Here is a 27,803-nt window from a genome sequence, read left to right as displayed (position 1 = left end):
ATATCAGGACGGACCGATTCTGCAACTGGTCTTTTTCGAGAACTGTACACCGAGAAAGGTCTCATGTCGCGCACTTCAGCTGCGCTGGGGTCGTGTTTTCTAATAAATAAAAGAAAAAAACGACATTTTTCGTAAGACAAAAGTCCGACACCACCTAATTTGTAAGAAGGGGGTTATCTACCTGAAGATGTTGATCGGGCGAAACACGGGGGCAGTAGAGCAGGTAATAAATAGCCAGAAGATGCTGATCGGGTGAAACACACTACGAAAGGGGGGGGGCTAAATGAAGTGTTAACATCAAGATTGGAGGTGGAGCTGGTGCGGCGAGAAGATACAATAACTTCCAAGACGAACGTGGTTATCACGGAATTGGAAAGAAGCGCTTCTCAATTCCGACAAACAATAGTAGAAGTTTTGCAATTGGTTCCTCGTAAACTAACCACAATTCATTTAAGTATTATTACTTCGAGGTACTTATTTTAAAGTTGAGTACGCATTTATCCAAAATATATCAGTAGAGTTTTGTTTCGACGCCAGCGCAGCGATAGAAACACGTAGCCAACGAAGAAGAACAGTACCGTCAGCTCCAGCAGAATAAGGCTGTCACTACGCGCACTGCGAGAGTTGTCCATGCTGTAGTGCGAGAGCACTTCATCCCCCGAGTGCGCAATGCAGCCGTCGTCGTCCTCAAACGATCCAGACCCCGACATGCTGAACGAGTAGTCGTCACCCACAGTAGCAAATGTAGCGCTCCCGCTCCCACTTCCGTCGCCACCTCCGCAAGCGAGGAAGCCAATGCGACCCCAGAAGAGCTTCATCATTGCCTCATATCCGTACTTAACTGGAGAATATAGTGCAGCCAGATGAAATAGTCCGGTACGTCGTCCACGTTGATCAGCAGGCCTCCGAAGGCCACGAAGAGGACCAACAGCAGCATATAGACGAACAGAGCCACGCGTACACGTCGTAGGAGTCCCAGCAGTAGACTAGCCATACCAGCAGCACTCCAACCAGCCAGCCACATGACCATCTGCATGTACAAGTACAACTTGAAGCCGTGTCCGATGCCGATGAGCAGATACGCCGGCACAAAGAGCAGGACGGACAGCACCAGTAGTGCCGGCAGCTCAGCCAACACCTTGGTCACGTACCAACACGCCATGTAGTAGCCACCCACGCGATGCTCCCGTTGCGCGACCGCCATCTCAGTCGGTAGGAACACAAACGTTCGGTACGCGAGCGCCAGCATCTGCAGCACGACGAGGAAGAAGAAGGCGCCGGCCCAGTTCCGAATGTCCTTTTGGTCGTCTAGATCCAGTTGCAAGAAGATAAGACCGACAGCGACCCCCACAATGATCATCCAGAACGCGTGCCAGCCGAAGACAACACGGTAGCGCATCAGACGGAGGACGTGACGACGGAACAGCAGCGACAACTGGCTGCACATGTCCAGGCGGCGTCTACACGTCGCAGTTTCCGGATCTGCCTCGTGCTCCGAGTGCGCCACACTCGACGTCGAGTAGTGAGTCGCCCAGCATTCCTTAAACAACGTCGCCTGTCCGTCCGATACTAGACGCATGAAGTAGTCCACTGGACTCATGTACTGCGGACACTGGTAGCCTAAGGAGGCGAAGTACGGCACGGCTTCCCTCACTGTACCATTGTACACTGTGGCTCCATCCGCGACAAGACACATGGCGTCGAAGAGAGCGTACAGATGAGAGGACGGATGCGTCATTGTCACTGCAACGGTGCGTCCTCCACGAGCCAGTTGACGCAGCTTGAGTACAACACGTTGCGACGCGTAGAAGTCCATACCCCTCGTGGGTTCCTCGGCCAGTAAGATGGACGGATCACTCAACAAAGCCGTCGCAATGGCCAGCAGCTTCACGTCAGCAGCCGACAGGTAGCGGATGAGCATGTGGCGCTTAAAGGCCAACTCGCACTCGTCCAGAATCATCTCCACACGCTCCAGAACCAGCTCTGCACTCGCACCACAACAACCAGCACGCGAGCTGCCCACAGCCAGTTGAGCGTGGAAATGCATGTGTTCCTCCACTGTCAACGTCTCGTAGAACAGATCCTTGCGCGCGACGTACGCTGCGTGTGCTACAAGCTTCTGAGAAGAGCTGGCGACGCCGTTCAGCGTCACGTCGCCCTTCAGACTCGTCTGGAGACCTCCAAGAGTCTGCAACAACGCCACGTTGGACGCGTCTGAAGGCCCCGTGATCAGCAGCAGCTCACCGCTGGTAGCTGATCCACTGGCGTCCCTAAGGAGACACTTGCTCTCACTATGCGTCTGTGTCTTGAGTGACAAGCTGTTCCACCCGAGTGTGATGCTAGCAACGTCACTGACGTCTCGTCCTCCGACACGCGGAGTCTCCACTTGAATGTAGCAGTTGTCGCCTGCTGTCGACGTACTGTGGCGGCTCTTGCGCTCAATAACTCGCTGCATACTGCTACGTGTGACTGCGTGTTTCTCGCTCTGAGTAGTGCGCTCTACACGCTGCTGTGGACTACCCAGTAGGCCCTTGAACGTCCAGTCGTATCGCCACTGCAGACCACTAACACGTTTGTTCGCCAGCATCAACAGCAGTCCGAAGGCCACGAAGTAAAGCGCGCAACAGATAGCAATCAGGATCAAGGTATCTCCCAGCACGGACCGTGTCTCCATGCTGTAGAATTCCAATACTGCGTCGCCCGAGAGCGCCACACAGCCGTCTAATGTCCAGTCACAGTCGATGGAGCCCACACGCTTCCAGAAGATCTTCATCATGGCTTCGTACGCGTATTTGACGGGGGAAATGTAGTGCAGCCACGCGAGCCAGTCCGGAATGTCTGTCACATTGATCAGGAGCCCTCCGAAGGCCGCGAAGAGCGTCAGCAACGCCGCGTACACCATGAGAGCAAGCGTGACATGGCGGAGAGCTCCCAGCGTGAGGAAGGCCAAGCAGGTCGCAGCCCAACCGGCAAGAAGCAGCACGAGCTGCATGTACACGTACACCTTGAAGCCGTGACCGATCCCAACGAGTAGAAATACCGGTACGAAACCGGTTACCGACAGAACAAGCAGAGCCGGGAGTTCCGCGACGAGCTTGGTCCAGTACCAGCACAAGAACGGGTACCAAGCTCCTCGATACTCTTGTCGTTCCCGCAGTGCGATCGCTGTCTCTCTGGGAAGGAAGACAAACGCTCTACATGCACTGAGTAGCATCTGGATCACCACCAGGTAGAAGAAACAGCCAGAAAAGTTTTGGATACCGTTCTGGTCGTCCACATCCAGTTGCAAGTACACGAGCCCAAAGACGACGCCCACCAACAAGGCAGCGAGTAGATGCCACCAGAAGACGAACGTATAGCGAGAGAGCCGACGAACGTGACGCGTCCAAAGCAGCCACAACTGACCGCAACAACTCATGTGGTAATACCGGTTTTCCTCCTCGTAGAAGTCCACAACGTTCTGCTCCTTGGCCGCTGCAGCGCGTGCCTTGTTATCAGCATACGCCGCAGCATTGCGCTCGCTCCACTCACGCTTCAATAAGTCAACACGAGCCACGCCGACATCGTCCGACTCGCGGTCTGCGACGACCATCTGGAGCATGAAATAGTCCATGGGACTTGTGTATTCCGGACACGGATACCCGATCGTCGAGAAGTAGGCGACCGCATCCGCAGCCTTGCCATCGTACACACAGCAGCCTTCCGCAACGAGATACAAGACGTCGAAGAGGCCATAGAAGTGCGAGGACGGGTGATGCAGCGTCGTGGCCACAGTCAGACCCTTCTCGAACGCTAGCCAGCGTAGTTTAGCCACGATCTTCTCGGCGCTGAACGTGTCGAGGCCGTGTGTCGGCTCTTCCACGAGCAGGACCGATGGGTTCGTTAAAAGAGCCGTCGCAATCGCGAGGAGCTTGCGTTCTCCTGGCGTGACCCCACGCAGAGAAATGCCGCCACCGATCAGCTTGTCGCGACAGTCTGACAGCTCTAAAGCGTCGATTACGTGCTCCACACGAGCCACACACATGTCGTTTGTGTGTGTGCGACGCATACGCAGTTGCGCTTGAAAGACGAGGTGTTCGTGCACTGTCAACGTCTCGTAGAAGAGATCTTCGCGCGGGACGTACGCGACGTAGCGACTCATCTGGTCGTTCCACTCCCGCCCATTGACAGTCACGTGGCCGTCCATGGCGTCTTGAAACCCAGCGAGACACGAGAGCAGAGCGACACTCTCGTCTTTCGACGGGCCGGTGATGACCACGAACTCGCCGGCTCTCACGGACCCGCTCACGTCGTCAAGTAGAGCCTCGTTGTAGCCATCTGACGCCTCGTTGTAGCCATCTGACGCCTCGTTGTTCCGCCAGTTACTTCGGTTCAAGCTCACGTTGTTCCAGGCGAGAGAACACGGCTCAACAGCCCACAGTCCTTCGTTGTTTAGGCTACGACCACCGGAACGAGGACTCATAGCCTCGACGTAGTGAGCATCCAGCCCCACGGGCTCCACGTCCATGAGCTCCGTCGTGCGACGTTCACTCTCCCGCACGAGCTTTTCGGTGGACTCCACCGTCTCCGAGACATTCGGCGTGTCATCGGATGGGAGACTCCTTCGAACAGTCTCGACGTGGACAATAGTCGCGTCCTCTTCAACGGCCCAGCTCACGCTCTTACTGCCGCTAACAGAGCCATTGGCTATCGGCTTGTCCTTTGTGGCTAAAAACCGCCAGAAACCGGTACGATGTTCCGAGTGAGATTCGGTGACATTAACTGTGTCAGTGTCCACAGAGGGGGCAGCGACAGCGTCCTGGTGGACACGTCCAGACTCCAGTTCGTCCTCTATCTGGACTATAGTCTGCTGTGCACTCTGGTCGTCAATAGGCATCGACTCAGGTGCTGACGTGGCTACAGCATACGAGGTCGAGGTCGTGTCTTGTTGCCGAGTTTCGTTCGTCAGTTCCTTGTCGTCCGCCTCCTTGTCTTCGCTGAGCGGAGACTTTGGCTTGTCGGCCCCCCAGAACTTCCAAATGCTGCGTCCAGCCTCACGGTGCGGAGTCTTGGAGAACGACTCGGACTCTTCCGCCTCGCTAGTCTCCTCCGTATTGCCCTCGACTAAAGCAGCAGCTGCAACAGCACTGTTGTCACGCGGGGACGTCGGGGAGACCACAGCCCCCACCGTAACAGGGACCTCATCCGTGGTTTCAGACACAGGCAGAGGCTGCTCGACGTCGCAGTCACGAGCTTCCATCGGCTCTTGTTTCACTTCCTCAATGACGAGCGAGGGTCCACTCGCTTCACTTGACGGCACTAGAACTTCCACGACAGACGTAGACACAACAGGAGCAGCATCTTCGCTAACCTCCACACGAGGTGCTTGGACGTCTGCAACTCCTTCAGCTGGAGTCGAAACAGCAGCCGTAGACTCGTCCTTGGGCTCAACGTCGGACTTGCCGAAAAATCCCCAGAAGCCACCACTGCCACGACGAGCATGGTGGGGGCTCTTTGAGGGTTTGACTTCCTCATTGAGAGGCTTGGTGATTGACGACGCCACTACAGCAGAACCGGCCAGAACAGCCGTCGTAGCGACAGGATTTAAAGAATTTTGATCATCGTCAACAATTTCGGCGGCGGTTGAGGGGATTGGCACCTTGTCTTCTTCATCCGAAGATGGTATCTTCTTTAAAGAGTCTTCATCTTCTTCACTCTGGATTGTAGCACTAGCCTGACTTGAGGCAGTGTCGATGTCACTAACCACGTTCTGGTTTGTGGCCATGCGCAACACCACACGCCGCTTTTCATCGCCAGGAAGAACGATACGGTCGGATACAGTGTACCCTTCTCGACTAGAGTCACCAACGAACTCGTCGCTGCTTTCTCCACTCTGAACGAACCCGTCCACTTCTTCATCAGCTTCTGTGCCCGACTTAACGGCTACTTTCGGAACAACCATCCGTCGCACCACACGCTGCGGCGTCACCACTCGACGGGTGACGATACGCTGGCCTGGCGTGACAGTTAAGCCATTAGCTCCTGCCTCTACATACTGCGCGAACTCCTCCGACTCAGCACCAGAAGAACTGGAGCCATTCTTTACAACCGTGCGACGAACGGGGGACGCCACTACGCGACGTGTTACCCGTCGACTTGTTCCACTTGACGTCTCACTCGTCGCACTGCTTACACTACCCGTGAAGCTCCCAGCGCTCACTAACGCGCCAGTTTCAGCAATGACATTGCCGTCCGCGTCTACTTCTTGTTCGACAGACACTTGGGTACCGTCCTCACGTACAGCCATACGTCGAACGACACGACGTGAGACTGTCGTCCGGTTGGACGTAGGAGGACTCGATTGTGTGCTTGAGGTCGAGCCTGGAGCGTCGGTCTCTACGACGTTCCCATCGGCGTCCAAGTACTGCGCTACTTCATGTACTTGGCCGTCTGCGCCAGTTCTACGGACTATCACCCTTCGGATTGTCTTGCCCGGGGTCACGACTGTACGGGTTACTACAGCACCCGACGAGCTGGAAGGAGCCTCCCCACCTTCCGTTCGTACGACGTTTCCATCGGCGTCAAGGAACTGGACTTCTTCGTGGACTTTTCCGTCCGCACCCGTTCGACGGACTAGCACTCGTCGTACAGTTTTTGCTGGTGTAGTGACAGTTGTCCGTCCAGAACTTGTCGTCTCATTGAAAAAATTGCCAGACTGTTGGACAACTTGTCCGTCAGCGTCCACATACTGAACTTGTTCGTGGACCTTCCCGTCTGCTCCCGTCTTGCGCAGAACGACACGTCGCATTGTCTTGCGCGGCGACGTTACAATACGTCGCGTGATTTTCGTCGATCTCGGCGAAAGCGGCACCATCGTCTGGGTGGACATATCTCCTCCAATCTCAATGGATGGCACGGTCTTGACCACCACGTTGGTGAGGATTTCATTGGGAGGTAAGATACTGCTCGCGCCGTCAGTTGACGTCTCTACCCAACGTCGCGCAAGTGACTCGCGACTCGGAGACGACAGTCTCTTGGTCGGCTGCTTGTTCCCCGCACGGGTGACATCGCTAGACTCCGTCTTGACAGTGAGACTCTTGTGCTCGGACGCAGGCGTGCCAGCATCCGAGAATGCGTCGTAGGACGCCCCTTCTTCGAATGAGGACGCTGAAGTGGCGGACCCTGGGGTCATGCGCTGCTTCTGAAGGAATTGACGCGTCCCGAGACCGCCGAATCCCGCCGGGGACGACGTATCATTGCCGCGTAGGTGCGGATTACGCTTGAGCAGCACATTGCGAGTCGTCTGTGTGTTGGTACCGTCGCCGGTGAGTTGAGAAGAGTCTGCCATCGCTCACTTCTGTATACTGTCGTGGAAATGACAGCGAGGTTGTCTGTCTTCGTGGGCAATGCTGGACTTGTTGGATCGACGGACTCTTTTCAGTAATGGCACGAGCGCTCGAATGTCGGCACTGCGAAATGAACTAGCGCTTGCTCTCTGGCACTAACACATTACAGGTAGCATGGTCGCTGGACACACGTAGCGGATACCGGTCCTTGTTGCTTTTTGTCGAGCTATTGACGTGCTGACTCCTTTAAGAGTTCAGATCGCAGATGAGCCGGTCGCCAAGGTCGGATCGTTTTTTTCGGGGGATTTGTTACTTAATATTATCCAATAGCGTAGTGTCTAAAGTGATTAATGACCAATAAACAGACGAAAAGAAAGAGTTCTTTTTTAACTAGAGAGTACCACCGTAGTTTGTGGCGGAAAAGTATCCTCGACACATCGACACCGACAGGCCCCTGCCTCACCTTTTCGATAAAGTTTGGACAGTAATTACAGTCGTATTTTTGATGAGAGGAAAGAACGGCTCAGAATCCAAGTTCTTCGGATCTACCACGGTACCGGTATTGACATCCGAGCCAAACGAGGTCCAATTCGCGAGTGAGATCATGTTGTCGCAGCTGACGAAAGGGTAATGTTGGAGCGCGTTCAGATCGATTCAGTTCTACATCTTGTTGCCATTCTGGACAGTACTTGGCCCTTTCACCATTGATCCTGCACATCGAAATGTCATTGCGTTTCACACTGGGCTCGAGGTCTGGAGTCAACAGGCTCTGGAAGTCCAGAGGCTAGATGTCATGCCCTTTTCGATACAGTTGCGGCTACGAAGCACAACTTGTGAGGTCCTGCCCCCTTCACGAACACTTTAGCAACAACAGCACTGTGTCCTAAACAGCACAAATCACATAAATTAGTCCAACTTGGAATGTGTATTTGACGACAATCACACGACTTGCCAACGACAATACTGACGCTTGTTTGTGAAAATTAGACAGCGTACCACACGTGTCGGACCATTCGACAGCCAGGGGAATAAGAACTGCTTTTACCACACATTACCATGCTTTATCTTTGACCCTGTAACTCTAATAGCCTACCGCATTTTAGATCTCGTACTCCAGAAAAAAGGGATCTTTAAGCTTCCAAATAGCCAGGCATAATTATTAAAGATTTCGAAGTATTCCTTATTAGATGTGGGGGCAAAGATTTATGATCCGTTTATCTTATAAATAACTGCTATTTAGAGAAAGGTTTTTTTATTCAGGTTCTGTTTTACCAAGCCAAAGTTGAAAGCTCTCCAATACAGAATACTAGGACACACTTACTTTATCTCAATCCAATTCTGCAACGGGTGTCGTGCTAAAAAAATGTTTCGTTTCGCCCTAGTTACATTAGTGTCACTTCTGCGTGAACGACCGATGTCCTTCAGAAGTCACTATCTACGAAATGTCCTACTGTAGTAGTACTGTGGCATAAGCTGTCTGCGATAGTGCTTGAGTGTGTGCACGACCCACGAATTTGGTTTTCGCTTCATCCAGCCGCTTCGAGAGAATACACCAGAAATTATTAAGCTCTAGCTCAACCGCCTCCTCATCCGGCGTCGTGCTGCTCTCATTGAGTCAGGTGAGCTGAATCGATACATTTTCCTTGGCACGACTGTGCGTCATAGACATAATGCCATCGCTGCAGTTTTTCTCTCAGTTTGTCAAAACAACTTCTCGATCAACTTCAGGATTTGTCGCGTAAGTATTGTTCACAGCTTGGACCATGTCAGCGAGAATCTGTAACGCGCATAAGGTTCTGGTGGTTCGTCAAATCGGTCCACGAAATGAGGGGACCGGTATATTACGAACACGGCCGAGTGCGGATGGTTAGAGTCACATAAACTCTAATTAATTTGTCTAGAGAAAGTAAAGAGCTCGGATTCAGCGACGCCTTCGGCTCGATATGACAGTTCCCCTTTTACCTTATTGTCGTCCATGTCACAGGCTCACGTTTCAAATGACTCGCATTTAAAGACTTTGGACTTCACCACTCCACTACTAAAAAATATCAAACATTGTTTTCTTTTTGCTGGAAGGAGGTTGACGCTCAACAACCCTTTTTGCGAACCCCTTTGAATAGATTTTTCAGGGTTGCAGCATGAATCTGCCACCTACTCGATGGATCATTTACCCCTCAAGTTTCGATAAGCCCCAAGTAGTTCGCCACCACCATTGGGCAAAGGTTGGCTGCAATATCTGAAATGCTTTGTTGGGCTGAACGTACCAGTCATTGCTGACGAGTAGATTTGTGGTAAAGCCAAAACAAGGAGGTCAGAATATGTTGCATAGTAGTAGTAGTCTAGGAAAGCCGTGCAGTGTGTTGCCAAAACAGATGAAGCCGGTAACAGAAGCCAGAACACGAATGAATCTAAATTTCCTCAGAGGAGTCTACTATTAATAGGTTCCCGCTACATATAATGCACGTCTAGAGAAAAAAGTGTCAGCACGCCTCAAATACATGTATAATAATGTTATAAAACAGTATCCATAAAGCAGTAGAATGTAATTATAAATACAGTACTGCACCCTGTTTTCGCGCGCTTGGATCTTTGATAAACTTCCGGATGTGATAATCCTGAATTCAAATCAGCTTTAATTTGTATGCTAAAATATTATTTATTTTTTGCTAATTCTATATGGCCCACGCAGTACTGAATGCTGTAAGTTTACGGCTAATATAGTTTAGGGAAATAGGGTGCAATATCTTAGTAGTAATGTTTCCCTAATAAAATTAAAAAAATAAGTTTTACATCACCACAGTAGCAACATAATCTGAGGTAGCGAGTCCAAAAAATGGGACTCTTTGTGCTTAAGCATATCCTGCCCCTGCTTCGCAGCCGCATCATCTGCCGTGTCGAAGCTACGCTATCAATATGAGAAATCTTAACCCTTTCATTATCAAAAGCATACATGGAGTATCTTTTTAGCTCGACCATACTGGAATGAAGATAGTTTACAGTGAAATTTGGAGCAGGATACTTCTGCATTCAAAATTGTAAACTGTGCATTTGCGCTTTGACCGACTTCGCCCCTGTAGCACCACCCAAGCCTCTTTCGTCTGTAGCGTGCCCACAGGCGTTACGACCCCAGTAGAATTCAAAGACTGCGTCGGCCTTGGTGCTGCTGCTGCGTATACCATACCTTGAAACGAAGGCCCGTCGGCTAGTGAAAATCGCCCACGCAGCTGATCATGTCGGTCGACGCCTTGCATAGCAGAATTGTATTCGTGAACACAAGTCGGGACAGTGAACGCCGCATCGGCATTTGAGACGACATTAACGATTGAGCCATCGACCCAACTGGCCGCCACAATATGCTTTGATAGGCAAACGCCTTGCTTGATAAAGCCACGGGATTTTCCATCTTTCTTTCGGATCATTGTGAAATGAGGAAATGTTTTGCTAGATTAGCGTTCGGTGCCACGCCCATAAAGACCTATTGATCTTAGACTCTCCAACAGTAAACACAAACTGATCTAACACTTGAAGAGAAAGACAGGGTGCGGTCCAAAAGCCGTTGCCCGTCAAGCTGAAAAACACAGAGCGGCTAGCCGCTTTTCAACGAACGTCCACTCCATCAAAAAAGAGTTGGACAAGGTGGGGTGGTACGAGTTAAATGAGGAAGACTTCGAGGTAGACAACGGGGAAGCTAAAACCAACGGCGAGGACGAAACTATTGAAGGTGGGGGGAATGGACATCGTTATGTATGGGTAACGAATTCCAACAACCTCAGGCGCGCCAAGGATCTAGCTACGGTGGATTGGGAGGCAATTATTGACCTCCGCTAGACTGTTTCGGCTTGTATTAGTAATTTTATGATAGTAGTAATCTAATATCATAATATTATTAATAATCATCATAGCAGCTATTACTACATGATGCAGGTGTACTATTTTCCAAATCTGGACTTGCTCGAAAAAGCAGTCAGTAAATGGCTGACAAAACCCTGTCATTCATGGCTCAAATAGGTCATTTTAAGCTAGAAATGGATTGCCCTGGGTTAATGATAAAAAACCAAACTAGTTAGGAAATTTAAATAAAATTATTGGTTTTTAACAAAAAAACACAGCAACTTGTCATTCGCGGCATCGTAGCCTCTATATTTTCTGTAACATATAAAAATGTTGTAGCATATAATGGGATAACCGTGTATAAGTGAAGCCGGTATTATGCATTGCTTAAGTTTGTTTGTGTCTTTTGTCGCCACTGGCAGCCTCAAACCCGTCACTAATCTCCACGTTTTGACTTTCGACGCTTGTGCATGGGTCTTGGGCCTGGTTTAAAGACGCTTTTTCCCCTTTGAGGAGGGTCCGATTGACGTACCGGGACTTTCAGCGAAGTGTCTTCTTGTAGTGTGACGTCTGTTGGCCACGGTCGAAACGGAGTCATGTACGTATCTCGAAAATTGTCGATAGAAAGCCGCTTGGCGTCGTAAAGTGTCTCCAGACGCTGACCTTCAGTGACTGCTGCTGGTATGGCGTGTACACAGGGAAATTCATTATCCTGCCAGTTACCGCATGTACACTCTGAGATTGACCATACGCTATGGGTGCACCCAACCCGGTTGCTTAGAGGAACCGACGAACAGCACGTTATAAGCACCTTCCATACACGGTGTAACTTTTCATTGTCCGCCAAAAATTGCCAGCTTCTTGCGCTCAGCTGACAGCGTGGGGACGAGTTGAGAGCCAGGAGCCTTCGTCAGCCAGTTTGCAGCCATTTGTCGTCGGTCAGAAACAAGCTCACTTAAATTTCTAAAATAAATCCCAAAGACCTCCAAGGGTTTAGCACTTCGACATTCGTCACCAATCCAATTGTTCGACTGCTCCGCAAGGTTTAAGGCCGTTTCGTTGTATGTTGGGAGTTTGAAATGTTCCTGAAAGGCGTATTTAACCCAATGTTTCTTGTCTATTCCCCGCAGATACTCGACAGCTCCCGGTTTAGTGCTAGCGAGCTGCTTTTCAAATAACTTGTAGTCATTTTCGCAGTCACTCCGAGCCATATCGTTTATTAGTCCACGTTCCTTCCCAGTTAAAGAAATCCCTTTAGAGTTGATGTTTCTCTTAATGTGTCGAAGGCAAAATCTGTGGCCGGCTTCAGGGAATACAGTTGGCACCGCAGACAAAAGTCCTTTTTGGCGGTCAGATATAAGGGTGAATCGGACAATATCAATCAGTGCTTGTTTCATAGCTTGAAGGAACCACAGCCAATTGTCGATAATCTCTACTAAAACAATGGAGAATCCAAAGGGTACGGTGTGATTGTCGTAGTCTTTTGCTGTAGCCACCAAAAAATCCCCGTAATTATTCATTTCACCCTTGAGATGAGCACCGTCAACACCATAGAGACGCCTTCCCATTGTAACCACTCGGATACCAATGTTCGGGAAAAAGCACGCCCGCTTGAAGGTCCCGTCAGCTTCTTTCTCGAACTTGTAAAAAGAACCTGGGTTTTTCTCGGTCATCAACTTTAGGTAGCTTTCCAGCTTTTAGTAGCTACTCAAGCGACCCACCTCGTTGTTTGCCTCGATGCCTTGTTTAACGCGGGAAATAGCTGTTGGTCCCAAAGTGAAGCCCTTTCCCTTTAGAAACTCGGCGATCGACGTCCCCTTTACTCGGGCAAGTTTCCCTTCATAATGTGGCAGCATCTCGGTTTCAACCAATCTCGCAAGTTCTTCAACATTTTGTGTGGTGTTTCTCTTGTTCTTAACAAGAAGAGGTACAGACCCCTCAGCAACAGGCCGACTGGAAAATCCTACGTGCTTCACGTGGTTATGGCAAAAGTTTGCTTGGGTCACCTTCCAGAATCCTTCCACTCCACTCACGTTAAAGAAAAAGGGGCAATAAATTGTTTCCTCTGGTGCATCCTTGTCGTAAAACTGCTGCCGGTTAAGTTTTTTGCACACGTATTTGGCGTTGCCAGATCCGTTCCGCTTAGCAGAAAAGCTCGAAACTTTCAGCTGGAAACCACAAGTTTGGGAGAATTCCTTGCACAAATCTTGAATAGCCCTTTGTGAAGCGTGAAATTCATTCCCAATGTTGTCCCGCAGGTTGTACGCTACACCGTAATCGGCAGCCGTTGCGTCGGTTTGTTGAACTGGGACATTGGAGTGAAGAATTCCCATGGATATGGCAGCAGTGAGATCGGAGGCTTTAAGGGTGAACGGGACACCTCCATAATCTGGGGGTCCTTCAAACGAGTTCGAGCCATGCTTTGCTATAGATTGCATGTGTTGGTGAGATATTGATTGAAAGAACGTCTAACAGGGGCTTGAGTGTGCGTCGGTTTCGAAACACCCATTTATATTTATATATATATGTATGTTTTGTTAGATTTATGAACGACAGGCATGTAGTATTATTATCGATGAACTATGCACGGTAATATACTGACAGACTGATAATATTGCTCTTTTAACCCTTTCGTGGTCAAACGCGGCATTTTGCCGCGTTTGACATGATTTTCAAAAAAGGGTGGGAAAACGACCCCTTTAAACGCGCGTTCTACAAAATCCACACCTTGTTTTGTTTTTGCCAATCAGATCTTCGGATTACGGCTTCTGATAGATCCTTTCTGTGCCGACTGGCGAAACTGAGCTGTGAATATCGCGAGAGCGCGTATCTTTTTCGGCCAGCCTAGCGTCATATTTGCGGTTCGGCTGGTAGCCGCATGAAGCGCAAGGAAAAAACGTGTTGTAAACAAGGCTAGCAGATCCTAAAACCTATCATAAAAATTTGGTCGAGGCTTCAGCCCCAGAGCCACCAATCGTGCTGGTATCAACTATAGTATTCCTAGGTTAGATGTATGCCTTCTCTCTCAGTATTTTTTTGCTATGCGGACCAACTCCACCGACGCACAAGACAAACGAATTGTAGCGCTTGCACTCGAGTATGAATCCCAACACAAGCGAGTAGAGTGGAAGGAGGTGGCGCGGGCCATAAGGAGTAAACATTCTGTCCAAGCGCTTGAGAACCGGCTGCGTGCTCTGAAGCGCACGTATGGACGTGATCTATCAAGATTTCCACCGTGTTTTTTCTCCACGTCGACGCCAACATTATCTCACAAGCAGCATCTTCGTCTTCTGGAGCCGAGCCAAGCCGAAAGCGCTATCCGCGATATCTTCAGCAACGTTTCGGCCGCAGACGTTCGTCAACAAGCGGGAAAGACGGATGAGAGCGCAGGTGAGATGCTGCCTGCCGCTATATCAAGCGTGATTCAAATGATTGGAGCTGTGCATCGAGACGACGTCTTTCTTGACATTGGTGCTGGCCTGGGGAATGTTGCGGCGCAGTTTGCGATTCAGACGATTGCACGCAAATGCTTGGGAATCGAGAAACGACCGGAGGTTTTTCTTCGAGGTGTTCATTGTTTGCGAGAGCATGCACCAAGGATGCTATTACTCCACAAAGTGTTTTTGAGCCAAGGAGACGTTCTTGATACGCCACTTTCGTCGCGTTAACCATTTCAGCGTGCATCAATAGTTTTTCTAAACGATTTCCTGTTTGATGAATTAGCAAAGCTGGCCGTACAAGAGCAACTGTATATGATGCCGAGAGTACGTTTGATCGTTTCTACGTCTCGCTATTGTCCTCGCCATCGCGATTCCTGCCGAAGAAGATTTTGCTCCAAGTGGAGGCTCGCGAAAATCACGTATGGACGGGGTAGCTGGAAGTCTCCTCCAATCCCAATTTACATGTACACGACTGTCCAGCGACTGGAGATTATAGTGCGTTGATGCTGAGACGGTCATTGAGGCAAGTATTACGGGGACAAGGCAGGCAAGTGGCCGAAGACGAGCGAGGACGTGGTCTTCTTCACGATGTCGGTCAAGTTCAACAAGGCACTGGACAACAAGGGCAAGGACATGTTCCTGTCGTATCTAGCCTAGCACGAGAAGAAGGTGTCCTATGGCAGCTCAAACGTGAACCCGATTTCTGCGAACGTGGGCAAGCCTCGAAAGCATACTCTCAATTTCTAGAGCAGAGACAGCGACGGCAATAGTTTAATCAAGATATATACACGTTTACTAAAAAAATTGCCGTGTGACTCTACTCTGTTGGATCGGTGGGCTCTGCTGAGGTTGTTATCTGCTTTTACTTTGTTGCCCTGGTGACCGGTGCTAATACAGAGTATCTAGAACAGAAACAACGGCGGCAATAGTTTGTTCAAGAAATATTCATGTTTACTCAAAAAGTTGTCGTGCGACTCGAGGGATACAGAGTATCTAGTGTTGTGATTGCACTTCGCGTGGCAAGCGTGTGCCCTGAGAGGTCATAAGTTGAAGTGGGTCGAATGGAGCTATCTGATTGGGTGATCCCAAATGATTGGCATGGTTAATGCCAGGGTCGGATTTGTGCATATCCAGTCCACATACAAAACTCAAGTGATTTTCGTCGCCAACGCCTATGACGAGTATAGGCGTTGCCGACGAAATGCATCTTTTGTGTATGGATTTACACGTGATTAGGAGGACTACGAAGGAAAGTAGAAAGGAGCTAGCAAAGCAAGACAAGAACAACTAACTCAATAAAACTCACTTTCGGATTTCATTTCTTTTTAACACTCGACTACTACAAGCCTCGAACGCATACTCTCGATTTCTTGAACAGAGACAGCGACGTCAATAGTTTAATCAAGATATATACACGTTTACTAAAAAAATTGCCGTGTGACTCTACTCTGTTGGTTCGGTGGGCTCTGCTGAGGTTGTTATCTGCTTTTACTTTGTTGCCCTGGTGAACGGTTCTCATCTAATAGGCTGCGTTGACTCGCTAGATCGTCTCCGACTAGTTGGGTAACGCATTTGCATTGAACCTTGAGCTTGACCAACGTTGAGGACCTACGCAGATTCCCTTTTTCGTTGAAAAGGCCACTTTGAAGATAGAAGCGGTGAAACTTGTCCCAGCAGGTCCAAGTGCTCTGTGGGCAGGTGAATGGAGTTTCAGCGTCACCGTGCACAACTCGGCAAAGGCACGCGGTGTGAGTTAGACAGTAATCGGTTACCTCAGTCGCGTATCTTCCTTCATAGCGACAGACATCGCACTCGCGCTTTCTCCTGCTCTTATTCTTGTACATTTGCTTTGACGATATCGCCTCACACTGCGCCGACTGAGTCGGTGTCGGGACCATCGATAAGCCTGTGCTTGGAGGAGTAGCACTGGGGGTGGCTGCTGCTTTCTGTGGCAACGCTGCTGCCGAACGGCATTTCGTTTGTCACTAGGCTCTTCTCGCCAACGACCCAAAATGAGCTCTGATACTAAATCCGTAACAAACGTCCTGTGGGGGTCCCGATCTCTTGACGTATCGATTGCCATCCGCCGAGTCAAGTACGCGTTGGAACGTGCGATATCCACGAGTGCTAAGGCCAATTTTTTGTGCCAACGTTTGTAGGAATGACCATCAGCGATTGAGAATCTAGCACGTATCTGGTCCAAACGGTCAACACCTTGCATGTGTTGATTGTATTTAAAAATACAGGTGGGGGCAGGAAATGCACAACTTGAAGCTCCAATTCGTCGTGTCACCATAGTGGTGGTAGATGGATCAGCATTGGTGACCATGGTGACAATGTTGCCGTCGCACCATGAGTACGACCGCGCCTTATGTTCGACAGCCACTGACTGCTGATAATCACCCCGAGAGCACTCCTCTTTCTGCAGAACGGTGTGCTTAGGATAATTTTTGCTTCTGCCTCGCACTGTTCCTCGCCCGTACAATCCCTTCGGCTCTAAATCCAGCAGCAGTTGGACGCTTGTGTAGTAGTTATCCGTGTTGATAATCCGTCGAGAAAAAAGTATGGCCGCACCACTTCAAGTACATGTTTGCGTACTTGTTGGACATCCTCTAGCTCCTCACGGAGCTGTTGCATCTCCTCTTGGCTCACCACGTTCTGCAAACGATCAGCCATATCGCTATTGCTGCAATGCAGACGGTAATTTAAAGCAATTCATGTGGTCGAGCAGCAAACTACATACATTCGAAAGTGATACTTTCCACCAAGCTTCTGGGGATTGAGCACAATGAGGTAACGGCCGTGGCGTGATCGGCAAGCAATGCTGGCTTCATCCAATGCAAGGTCACGGCCTACTTCGACGTAGCGACCTCCGGTACACTTAAGCAAATTCAGCAAGGGTCGGATACGGGCGGCTGGATCTCTATCCACGGGCGACCCCGGCTCAGCGCGAAAGCTAAAACACCGACGAATCAACTTGAACCGACGTAAGCTCATCACGTTGTCCAAACTTGTAGATGCTCCGCCAAAAATCGCGTCTTCAGTCTGGGCTCCCCAATAGTTAGAGTATTCACCTTTGTCCGTGAGCGTCATGTAGAACATGATGCCCAAAAAGACCATGGGCTCGTCCATAGTGATGGGTGTGGTGATCAGAATCTCCTTGACAGCGGCATACCTGTTTGACTCCAGGACTACTTGTTTCCAAAAGTAGACGGGAATGTAGGCAAAGAAGCTCGAACTAGCGGAATGGGCAAACAGATGATCATAAGCTGGCAATAATCGCGTCTCAACAGTACTATCATCTGGGTGCTCGTACAGATCAGCCGGTGCTTCCATTTCCGTGTCGGGCTCGAAACGCATATTCTTCACTGCTTCCACCTCTGCAAGACTCACTGGCAAAACCTGCTCGGGATCGTACGACTCGTACTCCCCTTCGGCCGACGCCACTTCAAGTTCATCAAGTGGTGCGTCCAAATTTAACGCCTCTTCAGTCCCCTTGTCGGTCAAATCTTGCCATGCCGGCTGATTAGGTACACGCACTAGAGCTTGATGGTTCTCGATAACCCGTTGCACAGCCGCCACAGTGACGGCTTCCACCGCGTTTTGAAACTGACTGTCAAGCCACATCAATTGGATAATAGCTCCATTTTTTGGTTTCTTGATACGACGGCATACTCGACCGACGATGTAGGCCGTTCCTACACATCTGTATACCTTATCTGTCTTCCACGGCTCTTTCGACGGCGAAAAGGCCACCAATTTCTTGACATAAAGCTGCTCAATCGTTGGTGTACCAAGGGTACAACTGCGGGAAGTGCTGGTTCTTGAGGTGTTGGTGCCTTCTTCCGGAGTCGCGATACTTTGATTGGTGCGGCCGAGATCCTGCCGACTTGATTCATCAACTACACGGCTTAGGCGGGCAAGACGCGCTGGGGATCGTCGCCGTCTGCCACCTCCACTGCCCGATCCACCGTCTTGGCTACTCACAATGTCCACAGCATCAGCGCTGCCAGGCTGTCGTCTTTGTGGAGTGGCAATCTGCCCACGTCCACCACTACCTTCTGTGACTGCAACGCCACCATTGCCTTCACCACACTTTGCTTCCACATCCACACCACACGTTACCACGCCACAACCATCGTGATCTGCAGCTCGGCGGTGGCCAGCACCAGCTCCAGGAGCAGATAGTTCAGCGACAGAGTACTGCATGGTCGTAACGGCTTGGTTGAGGTCACGAGAAGCTCCGGATTGTACACCTTCAGCACCACCGCCATCGTCATTCACACCAGCGCCACCATCTTGTATGGCTACTTGCTCTTCGCAGTCGCGCAATTCCCGGCGCGCTCGAAGATCACCTCTAGTTTGGAATTCCTTCCGGCCGCTTGTTGTGGACTTACCACGGTCACTATAAGCACCATCGGCACGACGGGCGTGGTCTCTTGGAGCTACTGATAAAATATTTTGAGTACACATATCAACACAGCGTACTCTGCAGAGCTACTAGTCATACTCATACCACGAGTGAGGGATGCACCACCAATGTTGTTGCGTTCCGAGCGTGCGACTAAGTCCTGTGCGTTGTCAGCTACAGCCGCTACTCCAGCTCCATCTCTGCACCATTCGTCGTGGTCGGCATTGAATGCAGTCACTTGAGCAGTGTGAGAAGCATGATCATCTGCATGTTCGTGTCCGCCGACATCTTGTACGACACCAGGGCTACCTACAACAACGGTAGTTATATATTTTGAGGCAACAGCATTGCTGTAAACGCTGGAGAATAGGTATTACTCACAATGTTGTACGAAGTGCCACAATACTTCTTCTTCCCCAAGCAGGTAATCAACGCCAGCTCTTCCGCTACCAGTACAACCGGGGAGGACATACCGATATCGATCGTCGAGGCCACTTGGAAGCTTGGACGTCCACCCAGCTGCCTTTAGCTCTCTCCACACACCGTTAAAGTCCAGCGTCGATGACAATTTGGTAGCGTCGTCGCTGAGGGCTTGGCCCCGCCGAAGCCGCTCGTTTCTAGCAGGTTGATCTTCTGCGAGCGCGCGTTTTCGCGGCATGGGCTCAAGGCGTCAAATTAGGAAATGAACGGCTCCTGTATCTCTTATAATAGTATTATTTATTGAAATGCAAAAACGCTTGGTTTGCAACCTAATCCGGCATCTTATATGCATGTGATTTTGTTGAATATAGATTTCTGTGATGGGATGAGTCTCAGCTGCAACTGGCTATCACTGGCTCCGAGAGCAGACTGCTCGACGGCTCGATCAGAACGATGTATACTGAGGCCAAGATAGATACTCGGCTCGCGGATCTCGTACAAATCACATATCGGATATCAATGGTGCGGAAACGTATGAGATGGGAATTCAACGTTAGGAACTTGAAATTTTTGACCGCTCTGATTGGCCGGGCTCCGCCAATCGGTGGAGCACCTATATTTTGACGAATCAGCGACGCGGCTGCTGTGGCTGCAAAACGCGGCAAAATGCCACGTTCTATAAGCAATCTATCGTGTTTTGAAACAGTCTGTTTTGAACGGAGTGCGCATCCCCACCTCAAAACGCGGCATTTTGCCGCGTTTTACAAAAGTTTAGCATAGTCGCCAAGATTTGCGATCACGAAAGGGTTAATAATAAATTATTGTTACTATGCTTTCACTGACGCAGTCCAGATAATCACCATTTCCACGATCGATTCAGTGCTTTTCACTGAGTCAAGGTAATTCCTCGTTAATTATCCGACAGGAACCTTTCAACGACGCTGTAACTTCCATGACGTGAATGCGAGTTCCCGACGCGTTCGCAATGAGATCAGCGTGCCTCAAAATCGCTTGTTGTGGAGCGACACCATCCATCCGATCGTTGGGATCGCTGGCGCAATGTAGCTTAAAACTAATCACGTACCAAGTAGTTGAGCAGCAGCAAGCCTATAGCTTGAAATGATGCTTTCCAGTAGGTTTTTGCGGATTGAAGACTATAATATGCTGCGCATATCGTGACCGACACGCTATGCTGGCCTCATCAATTGCCACATTTCGACCAATGTCAACATCACGCAAGCATCGATATTTGATAATATTAATAAGATGTCGTGTTTTTTGCAGCTGGATCTCGTTGCAAGTCTGCGGCGCATACGTCCGAACGAAAACTAAAAAATTATGATCGATTCCAAACCAGTCGCAAGAGATCCAGGGAATATCGTTGCATCTTGATCATCAACCCAATAGCTTCTCATCTCACCTTTGTCAACAAACGTCATGTACTACAGAATACCCAGAAATTGTATCAGTTCATTTAACGTTACTGACCTCACCGGCGAGTAGCCTGAGGCATCTGCGTATTGGTTTGTGCAGACTACCACTTGGCTCCAAAACGACAAAGGGATAAACCAAAAAAGCCGATGATTCTGCTTGACCAAATAAGGTTACACCCATGCGTATCGATGTGTCCGGTAATCGTATTCCTGTAGTGCTCCAGGCGTGACCGCTCTCTTAAAAAATAATCTACACCCCCCGTTCCGTTCACGTTACCGTTGGGAGGGACGTTGCGGTACACATCACTAAGGCTATTTTGACTTGAACGTTTTGAAGTCCAACCTGCATCTCGAAGAGCTCGTCAGCTAGCTCTAAACACCGCTCGATCGGATGCCAAGTTTGTGTATACTTACTCGAACTTCAACTGGAACAAGCGCAGGGAGAAGCGAGTCAAAAATAAATGAGACCGGCGTGCCTGACTGTGACAAGATTGTGGTCGACTCCTGAGTCTGGATACTGCTGGTTTTCATGATTCTTGATGCACTGCAAGTTGTCGGGGGAGAATTCAAAGTGATTGAATGGCAGATACTTGCAATGACGGGAGCTCAATCTTTAGTTGTAAGGAGCAAATGTCCTTTTTGTGTATGGAACGGCTGATTCTCAATTGTTTCAAAGTCTTAAAAGGTCATGTTCAAAGGGTTCACAATATACTATCTTTGGATTGCTTAAACGGAAGTGCAAATGACCTTGTATCTGTACGGATCAGCTGAACCTCGAATGCACCGATCTTGAAAGGCCACAATCGAAGGATTCGCAAGATCTTCACCTCGTGGAACCCACGCACAGTGGGTTGCTTGCGCAGCTGTCTTAAGTCACAAGAGCTCGCTGTTTCCTGGCAAGATAAATTGCCCGCCGAGAGTGCTACGTTTCGGGCATTGATATTAGGCATAAAGAACAAAAAAGATGGAAACCTGGAATGAATTGCAAGTAGATACATTCTGAAAGTGTATTTACAGCCGCCAATGAGCATCGCGGCGCACGGTATCATTCTCTCTTCGCAAGTGAGTCTTATAATGCGGCCTCCACCACCCGTGGGTCGACAAGCAGGAGCAACATGGACAGCCAGACGTACGAATTATCAATAAATACCGTTACGAAGAGCGACAACCCGGATCGGATTGTTGTCGAGCTGAGGCACGGTCCGTGGCAAAACCCACCCATGCTATATTGTGCATGCGCACTATAAGGGCTACCCACTGTTCTCCAAACGCGAATAGTAATTTGGCACAACAGACCTCCAGTCAAGTTTTCGCCCGTGGAGAATCTCTAACACGCCGCTCTATCGCTAGAGAACGCCTAACGACGCACATATGTAACGCTGTTGATAGGAGAACCAGCGCCTTAGACGCTTAGCGCGCCGCCCAGGCGCCCTGAGTTTACACAGCCCAGCCGCATGTCGTGTACGCAGCAGCGCATGAGCATCAGTTGGGAAGACCAGCAACGGCACAGCATCGGAATCTAGCGAACGAGCAGCGTGTGTGATCGTAGACCTTGGTACGACGACCGTGTACGTCAAGAAATAGTGACGTTGTGGCGAAGCGGCGTGAGACAGGTGATGCGAGAATTCAACCGAGCTTGATCTTGTGCGCACTCACAAATTTTGGTGTGCGCGTCCAGTGCATGCTCAGGTAAACGTACATTCTCGCGATACCTCCATCGATGGTGTCAGGCAGCGCAGCGGGCGGTTTGACGGCAGTTTGACGATAGCGTCAAGCTCAGCGTGGGCATCGGGTAGCGTGCTTGTCAGAGGTGAGGTTAACATAACTATCGGACATCATGCCAGTCATCGTCAAGCGGCGTATTGGTTCGCGGGGTTGACGAGTAGTAGAGTGGGTAGCAGGATGTCGCGACCAGTCATTATTGCACCGGGTATTCGGGGGTGAGCAAATTGTAGAATGAGAGTTTATCGTGCCTCGGCGCGCGCGCAGGTTTGAATAGTCGCTGCTGTGAAGCTTGTGAAGTCTTGCATGTTTCGCGCCAAAATGACATGAGCTTCAACAATTGACTAGTGAGGAAAAAAACTGAAATTTTCACATTAGACCTAGATTAGTTTCGTTTTTCGCCCCTGTTCTCGAACATTGTCATGCAACCATTCCAAATTCATTCCGATAATTCTAACGGTCGATTCGTTAGCAATGTGATTTGTAAAAGGCGCCAATGGTGACCTATTTTGGTGGTCGGTCTGGCGTACGTTTTGCTGGGGGGGGGGGCAAATAGTTAGCATCAGGATACCCGCAGTCTGTGTGTGGTTTTGATGGATTGTATCGATAAGACCAAGCGCGGGTGAGGAATGGTACATTATTTACTAGGCAGGCGGTGCACACGTGGCTTGGGACACGTAATGATGACAGGAGAATATTTGTGGGAGGCTCCAGCAGACGCAGGGTCTCCGCCCCGCAGATTCCGTGCTAGCAGGAAGCAGCATCACATCAACAGCAGCATGAAGCAGCATTACATCAACAACAGCATCGCAATGGGCACTGCAAACGGCATCCGCCGACGGAAAAGTCGCAGCAGAGATAGTGGGTACAAGTTACTTGACGGGTGAATAGGAGACGGCACATTTAAGACTAATTCCAGTTGGAACCAAGATCACAAATGCGCGCGTAAGTGAGCGCCCTGGGCAAACGGTAGCTGAAGATACGGTTGAAGTGGGATCCACCAATCAGCCCCAAGATGTTAAAAACCCCGCTAATCCGTTTCTGGGTGGCAGGAGGAACGTCAATTATTGGCAGCCGTGAATGAAATAAAGATTAGTTTTATAGCCAAAAGAGATATGGAAAAGGAAGATGGCAGGTTCGTTCTGATTAGATAGAACGGTTTTTTTTACTGAATGTTTGTGTTCGCTATCGGCAGAACTCGTTCTCGGGTGGGATGGCAGACTTTTCCGACTCTGAGGATAGATTGTTGTTTCGGCTGGCGAAGGCGCACGTGGCGTTATATCGCAAAATCAACTGGAGATAGGTTTGGGAAGAAATGGCACCGACGGCGAAGTCCCAACGACAGCTTCAAATCAATTAAAACACTCAAGCGGACGTATGGGAAAGATTTGGACAATTTCTCGAGGCGGTTTTTCGCTAACGATGTAGAGCTTCCGCCCAAGTTTTCTGTAATATTTCGTTTACCAGACAAGGCTTGTTTACCAAGCAAGGATGATTGTCACGGCTAAGTGTTACATTTGTTTGGTTCGATTTCGGAGCAACAGCTTCGTTCAAGAAACGGCTCGCCAGACGCTCATGCCGGCGAGGTCACACCAGATGGCGTGACAGCGATACTGTCTGCATTACCCCCTCTATCACGCGCAGACAGTTTTCTCGATACTGGCACCGGCATAGGAGACGTTGTTGCCCAAGTGGCGCTAGCCATCCAAGTCGGTATATCGGTAGGGATCGAATTTCAAGGCCACCTGGCAAAGTTGTCCAATATTATTATCTACACTGCGACATCAAGACTCTTAAAGCTTGCTAAAGTTCGCATACTCCAATAATTTGGTATTTGATCGATCATCCAACGACGCTCGGGTGGTGGGGGGGGGCTCGTCACAAACGCTCCTTATTTAGTCCATCTTGTGACCACGCAAAAATTCTGCTGGCGCCACTGCAAACGGGCTTGTGCTCTGTTTGGTAGCTTCACCAGATTATTACAGTTGCCATGTCTTGGTCCACAAAGCCTCACGATGTATTTAGGTACACCCGTCAAGATCAGAGCTACAAAGGCCCTACGGCAAGCCAAATGGTAAGCCAATATAGCCTTACAATGAATTGAGTATGTATATAATACCTGTAAATATTATCGGAGGGGGGGGGGCATGATTTACAGCTAGTGCATCGAGCATGATAAACAGCATCTGTTGGTCCTGTCACGCTGTCGTAGTCTCTTCAGCTCAATACCAAGTTGGAAATAGGCATTGCTCTCGATAGCTACGCTTACAATGCCTGCGGAGGTTCTTAAAAAATATAAGCAAAAATGAGCACATACTCAAATTTCCGCGGACAGGAGTAGAATCTCTGTAGCATACGTCTGCTCGCCGTCCGTACTGGTGGTCCGAAGCCGTAAATTGGATTTCTTTCTCGCGATACCCAGCGGTTCGCCCGAGTAAATGCGTGAGATCAACAGGAGAAGGCGTTCGGGGAGACTCAGTATCGTCGTACGGCGAGGTTGGAGCTCGTGTCTGCTCTGAATAGATGATAGCATTGGTTATTGCTAAATACGGTGACGAAGAAACTTGACGAAATCACGGGCCCGGCGTACGAGGCGATGGCGTTCTTGTCTCTCGTCACGATCGAGCTGCTACGACCAGCCTCATGGTTACTCTTTGGCCGCGAAGTAAAGCTTCTTGGTGGCCTGTTCGGTGTAGTAATACGGTATATCTTAGAGCGAGATCGCCCATTTCAATTTGGTCGACAAGCTCTCCTCCGATACATCAACGTCCCCATAGTTGGCTGTAGGACGGAAAATGTGAGTGTAAAAATTAAAGCTATAAAATTAACGCTAAATAAAAGAGCAAAAATGTCGAAGCCAAGCGTTGTATCATCGCAAAATGTGGACAGACAGCCACTTTTGTCTACTACGAAAATGTTGTTTTGCGTAACGCACATTTGATAATAGTGAATATGTGATTAAAATGACACTGTGTCTTTTACACGCTGCGTTTAGAGTCTGGTCAATTCACCGTGTTAAGCGATGTTTCCTCATTCGGTACCACGGTAGACGAATTCTTCCGTACAAAGCGTGCATTAGCGATACGCGGCTTTTCGAACAGCCTGTGCACTTACGAGAAAAAAAACGGTTTGCGCGCTACATGATAGTGTAAACATTGTGGAAAGTGGGCGATACTGAAGATGCCAATTGCAGTAGGTGAAATACTCCCTACCCACTAAGGCAATTCAAGCGTTTTGGTATTGCTATTTAATAACCCCACCTTGTTTTCGTACGGCTCTCAAACATATACATGTGCATATTCGGGCAGCATCCATGGCACTATCGCCGACCGACACCTTTCGCACTAAAGTTTGCCATTTGATGGATTCACTTAACTACCTCTGACTCCCCGCGCTCAGGGCTTAGAATGCGTATCAATATTCACAACTGGCTAATCCAAGCGAATATACAGCTAGTGACAGCAAACTTATGTGTTTTAAAGGAGATGCCTGATCCTGGTTCGCTTCTTACCACCCACTACGTTAATCTCTAATACATCCAGTCATCACCCCTATATGCACTCGAATCACCGAATCGAGCTAAACTACATCAATGCCCCAATTTGGATGAAAAGAAAAAGAAATCGGTAGCTTGAGTCCCAAACCACAACTAAAACTGGTTAGTCGACGCAAAGACTGCGGCGCGTTGGATTTTCGGAGCTTACATTGTCGCCTCTTGTTGATTGATACATGGACACCCAAACCGACGCAATGCATTCACCTCAAACGCAGCAAACGCTTGCCAGGGTAGTTTGGACACCGGCTTCCATGTAAGCTCATGGTATCCTAGCCACCGGACTAGATAGAACATAGCGTCGTTTATCCACCGCTTTACATAGAGCTTTTCCAGCTCGTATTTATTATCACCAGGACCTTCGTTTGTTGTAGCGAATAATCCGTCGCGTCAGTTTCGAAACTAAATACCGCCAATGTCTTCTTCGCCACTGCTGCCAGGGTCAACTTGCTGGTGCTGAAGGCGTTTTCGCCAAAACGATCTATCGAGCCGTCTACTGCGGGATCTAGCATCGTTTTGGCGTCGCGTTGGAGGAGGCATGATGTGACCCAGTAAGATTGCTTGTCACACACTATTTTGGATTGTGCTGGTTGGAAAGAAAAAAAATGAGACAAGGATTGAGAATCCACAACTTCCGTTGTAGTAGTAAATGGCTTCTTATAACTGTAGCTTGCTCACTCGTCTATCGTATGAGCCTAAGTTACAAATGCACGTTTATCTACAAACAGCAGTATCCAGGATTCTTGCGTCCATAATACTTACCCTTCGCCAATTGACTTTCGACTAGAATGTTGGTCATGTAAAGACAGGATGGCCTCCAAGCACAATAAACACAGCAACGGTAATTCTCGGAGTGAAGAGTTGAATTCGAATTATGTAACACCCACCTTGCGTCATTTCACAATGATTTGTCACACTCCCTTGTTTTGGTATCCTTACTCGATGCTCAGAACATGGCTCTGCAACATATTAAACCATGTAGCCCGAGCTCTATTCTGTATTATACAGAACAATCGTTTGACATGATTAACATATTGCTGTTAAATTAATCCGTTGCAATCCGTTCGGCATGAGCAGTGTCTTAGACGCTGTGAATTGGGACATAAGTGATGTTTTAATACTATAAATTCAACAATGTACTCACCAGCTGTACGATTTCTCTGTTTTTATTGGCTTAGCAATGATGTGCAGCGAACGATGTCTGTCAAGAAAACTTTGATTATCAGTATCCCCCGGAATCCGATAGCAAAACGGTATTGGCGCCTGAATGACCGGCTGCGCCAAAGGTTTGTCGGCGCGTCGGCGCGTTCCCACACTTACTTTTCGGCCAGTTCTAGACTAGATGGAAGTGAAGAAAAACTAATTAGAACTTGGCCGAAATGTTGGTGTAGGAACGCATAGAGCTGCTTACAGGCAAAAAGAGGTATTTATTTCAATGCGGCATTATAAACTAATACTTCACTAACTAACCTGGGCATGTTCTTACGCATCTTCGCCGCGTTTACGCTTACGGAATCAAATATTATTCCTCAGGTAAGCAGGTATCGTAGTGCCGTTTGCCCAAGCGTCATGCCAAATTTGATCGCATGTGATTCGGTTTCCTGCTTCTTTTCGGCGCACGCAGTTGCAGAGGGGTACGTATCCATCGTGCAGTTCCTCACAGGTCTC

The 27,803-nt window shown here is 49.2% G+C and overlaps 2 protein-coding genes across 2 annotated transcripts; both read right to left on the bottom strand.

The window, feature by feature from the left end:
• Positions 1–497: 497 nt before the first annotated feature.
• PITG_04289 (ATP-binding Cassette (ABC) Superfamily) lies at positions 498–4,186 on the bottom strand (the record flags this gene model as incomplete). Its single annotated transcript, XM_002905896.1, has 2 exons — positions 498–986; positions 1,028–4,186. 2 exons carry the CDS (start codon positions 4,184–4,186, stop codon positions 498–500), a joined length of 3,648 nt encoding a protein of 1,215 aa, XP_002905942.1.
• A 2,306-nt stretch (positions 4,187–6,492) lies between these two features.
• PITG_04288 (uncharacterized protein) lies at positions 6,493–7,327 on the bottom strand (the record flags this gene model as incomplete). The annotated part of the gene is made up of 3 exons (XM_002905895.1): positions 6,493–6,495; positions 6,545–6,880; positions 6,971–7,327. The coding sequence occupies 3 exons, from the start codon at positions 7,325–7,327 to the stop codon at positions 6,493–6,495; spliced, it is 696 nt and encodes a 231-aa protein (XP_002905941.1).
• Between the last annotated feature and the right edge of the window lie 20,476 nt (positions 7,328–27,803).

Source organism: Phytophthora infestans, genomic scaffold (genome assembly GCF_000142945.1).
Source record: "Phytophthora infestans T30-4 supercont1.5 genomic scaffold, whole genome shotgun sequence".
Taxonomy (NCBI): domain Eukaryota; phylum Oomycota; class Peronosporomycetes; order Peronosporales; family Peronosporaceae; genus Phytophthora; species Phytophthora infestans.
Note: the sequence above shows the minus strand (reverse complement) of the source record. Positions and strands in the feature narration are given on the sequence as shown.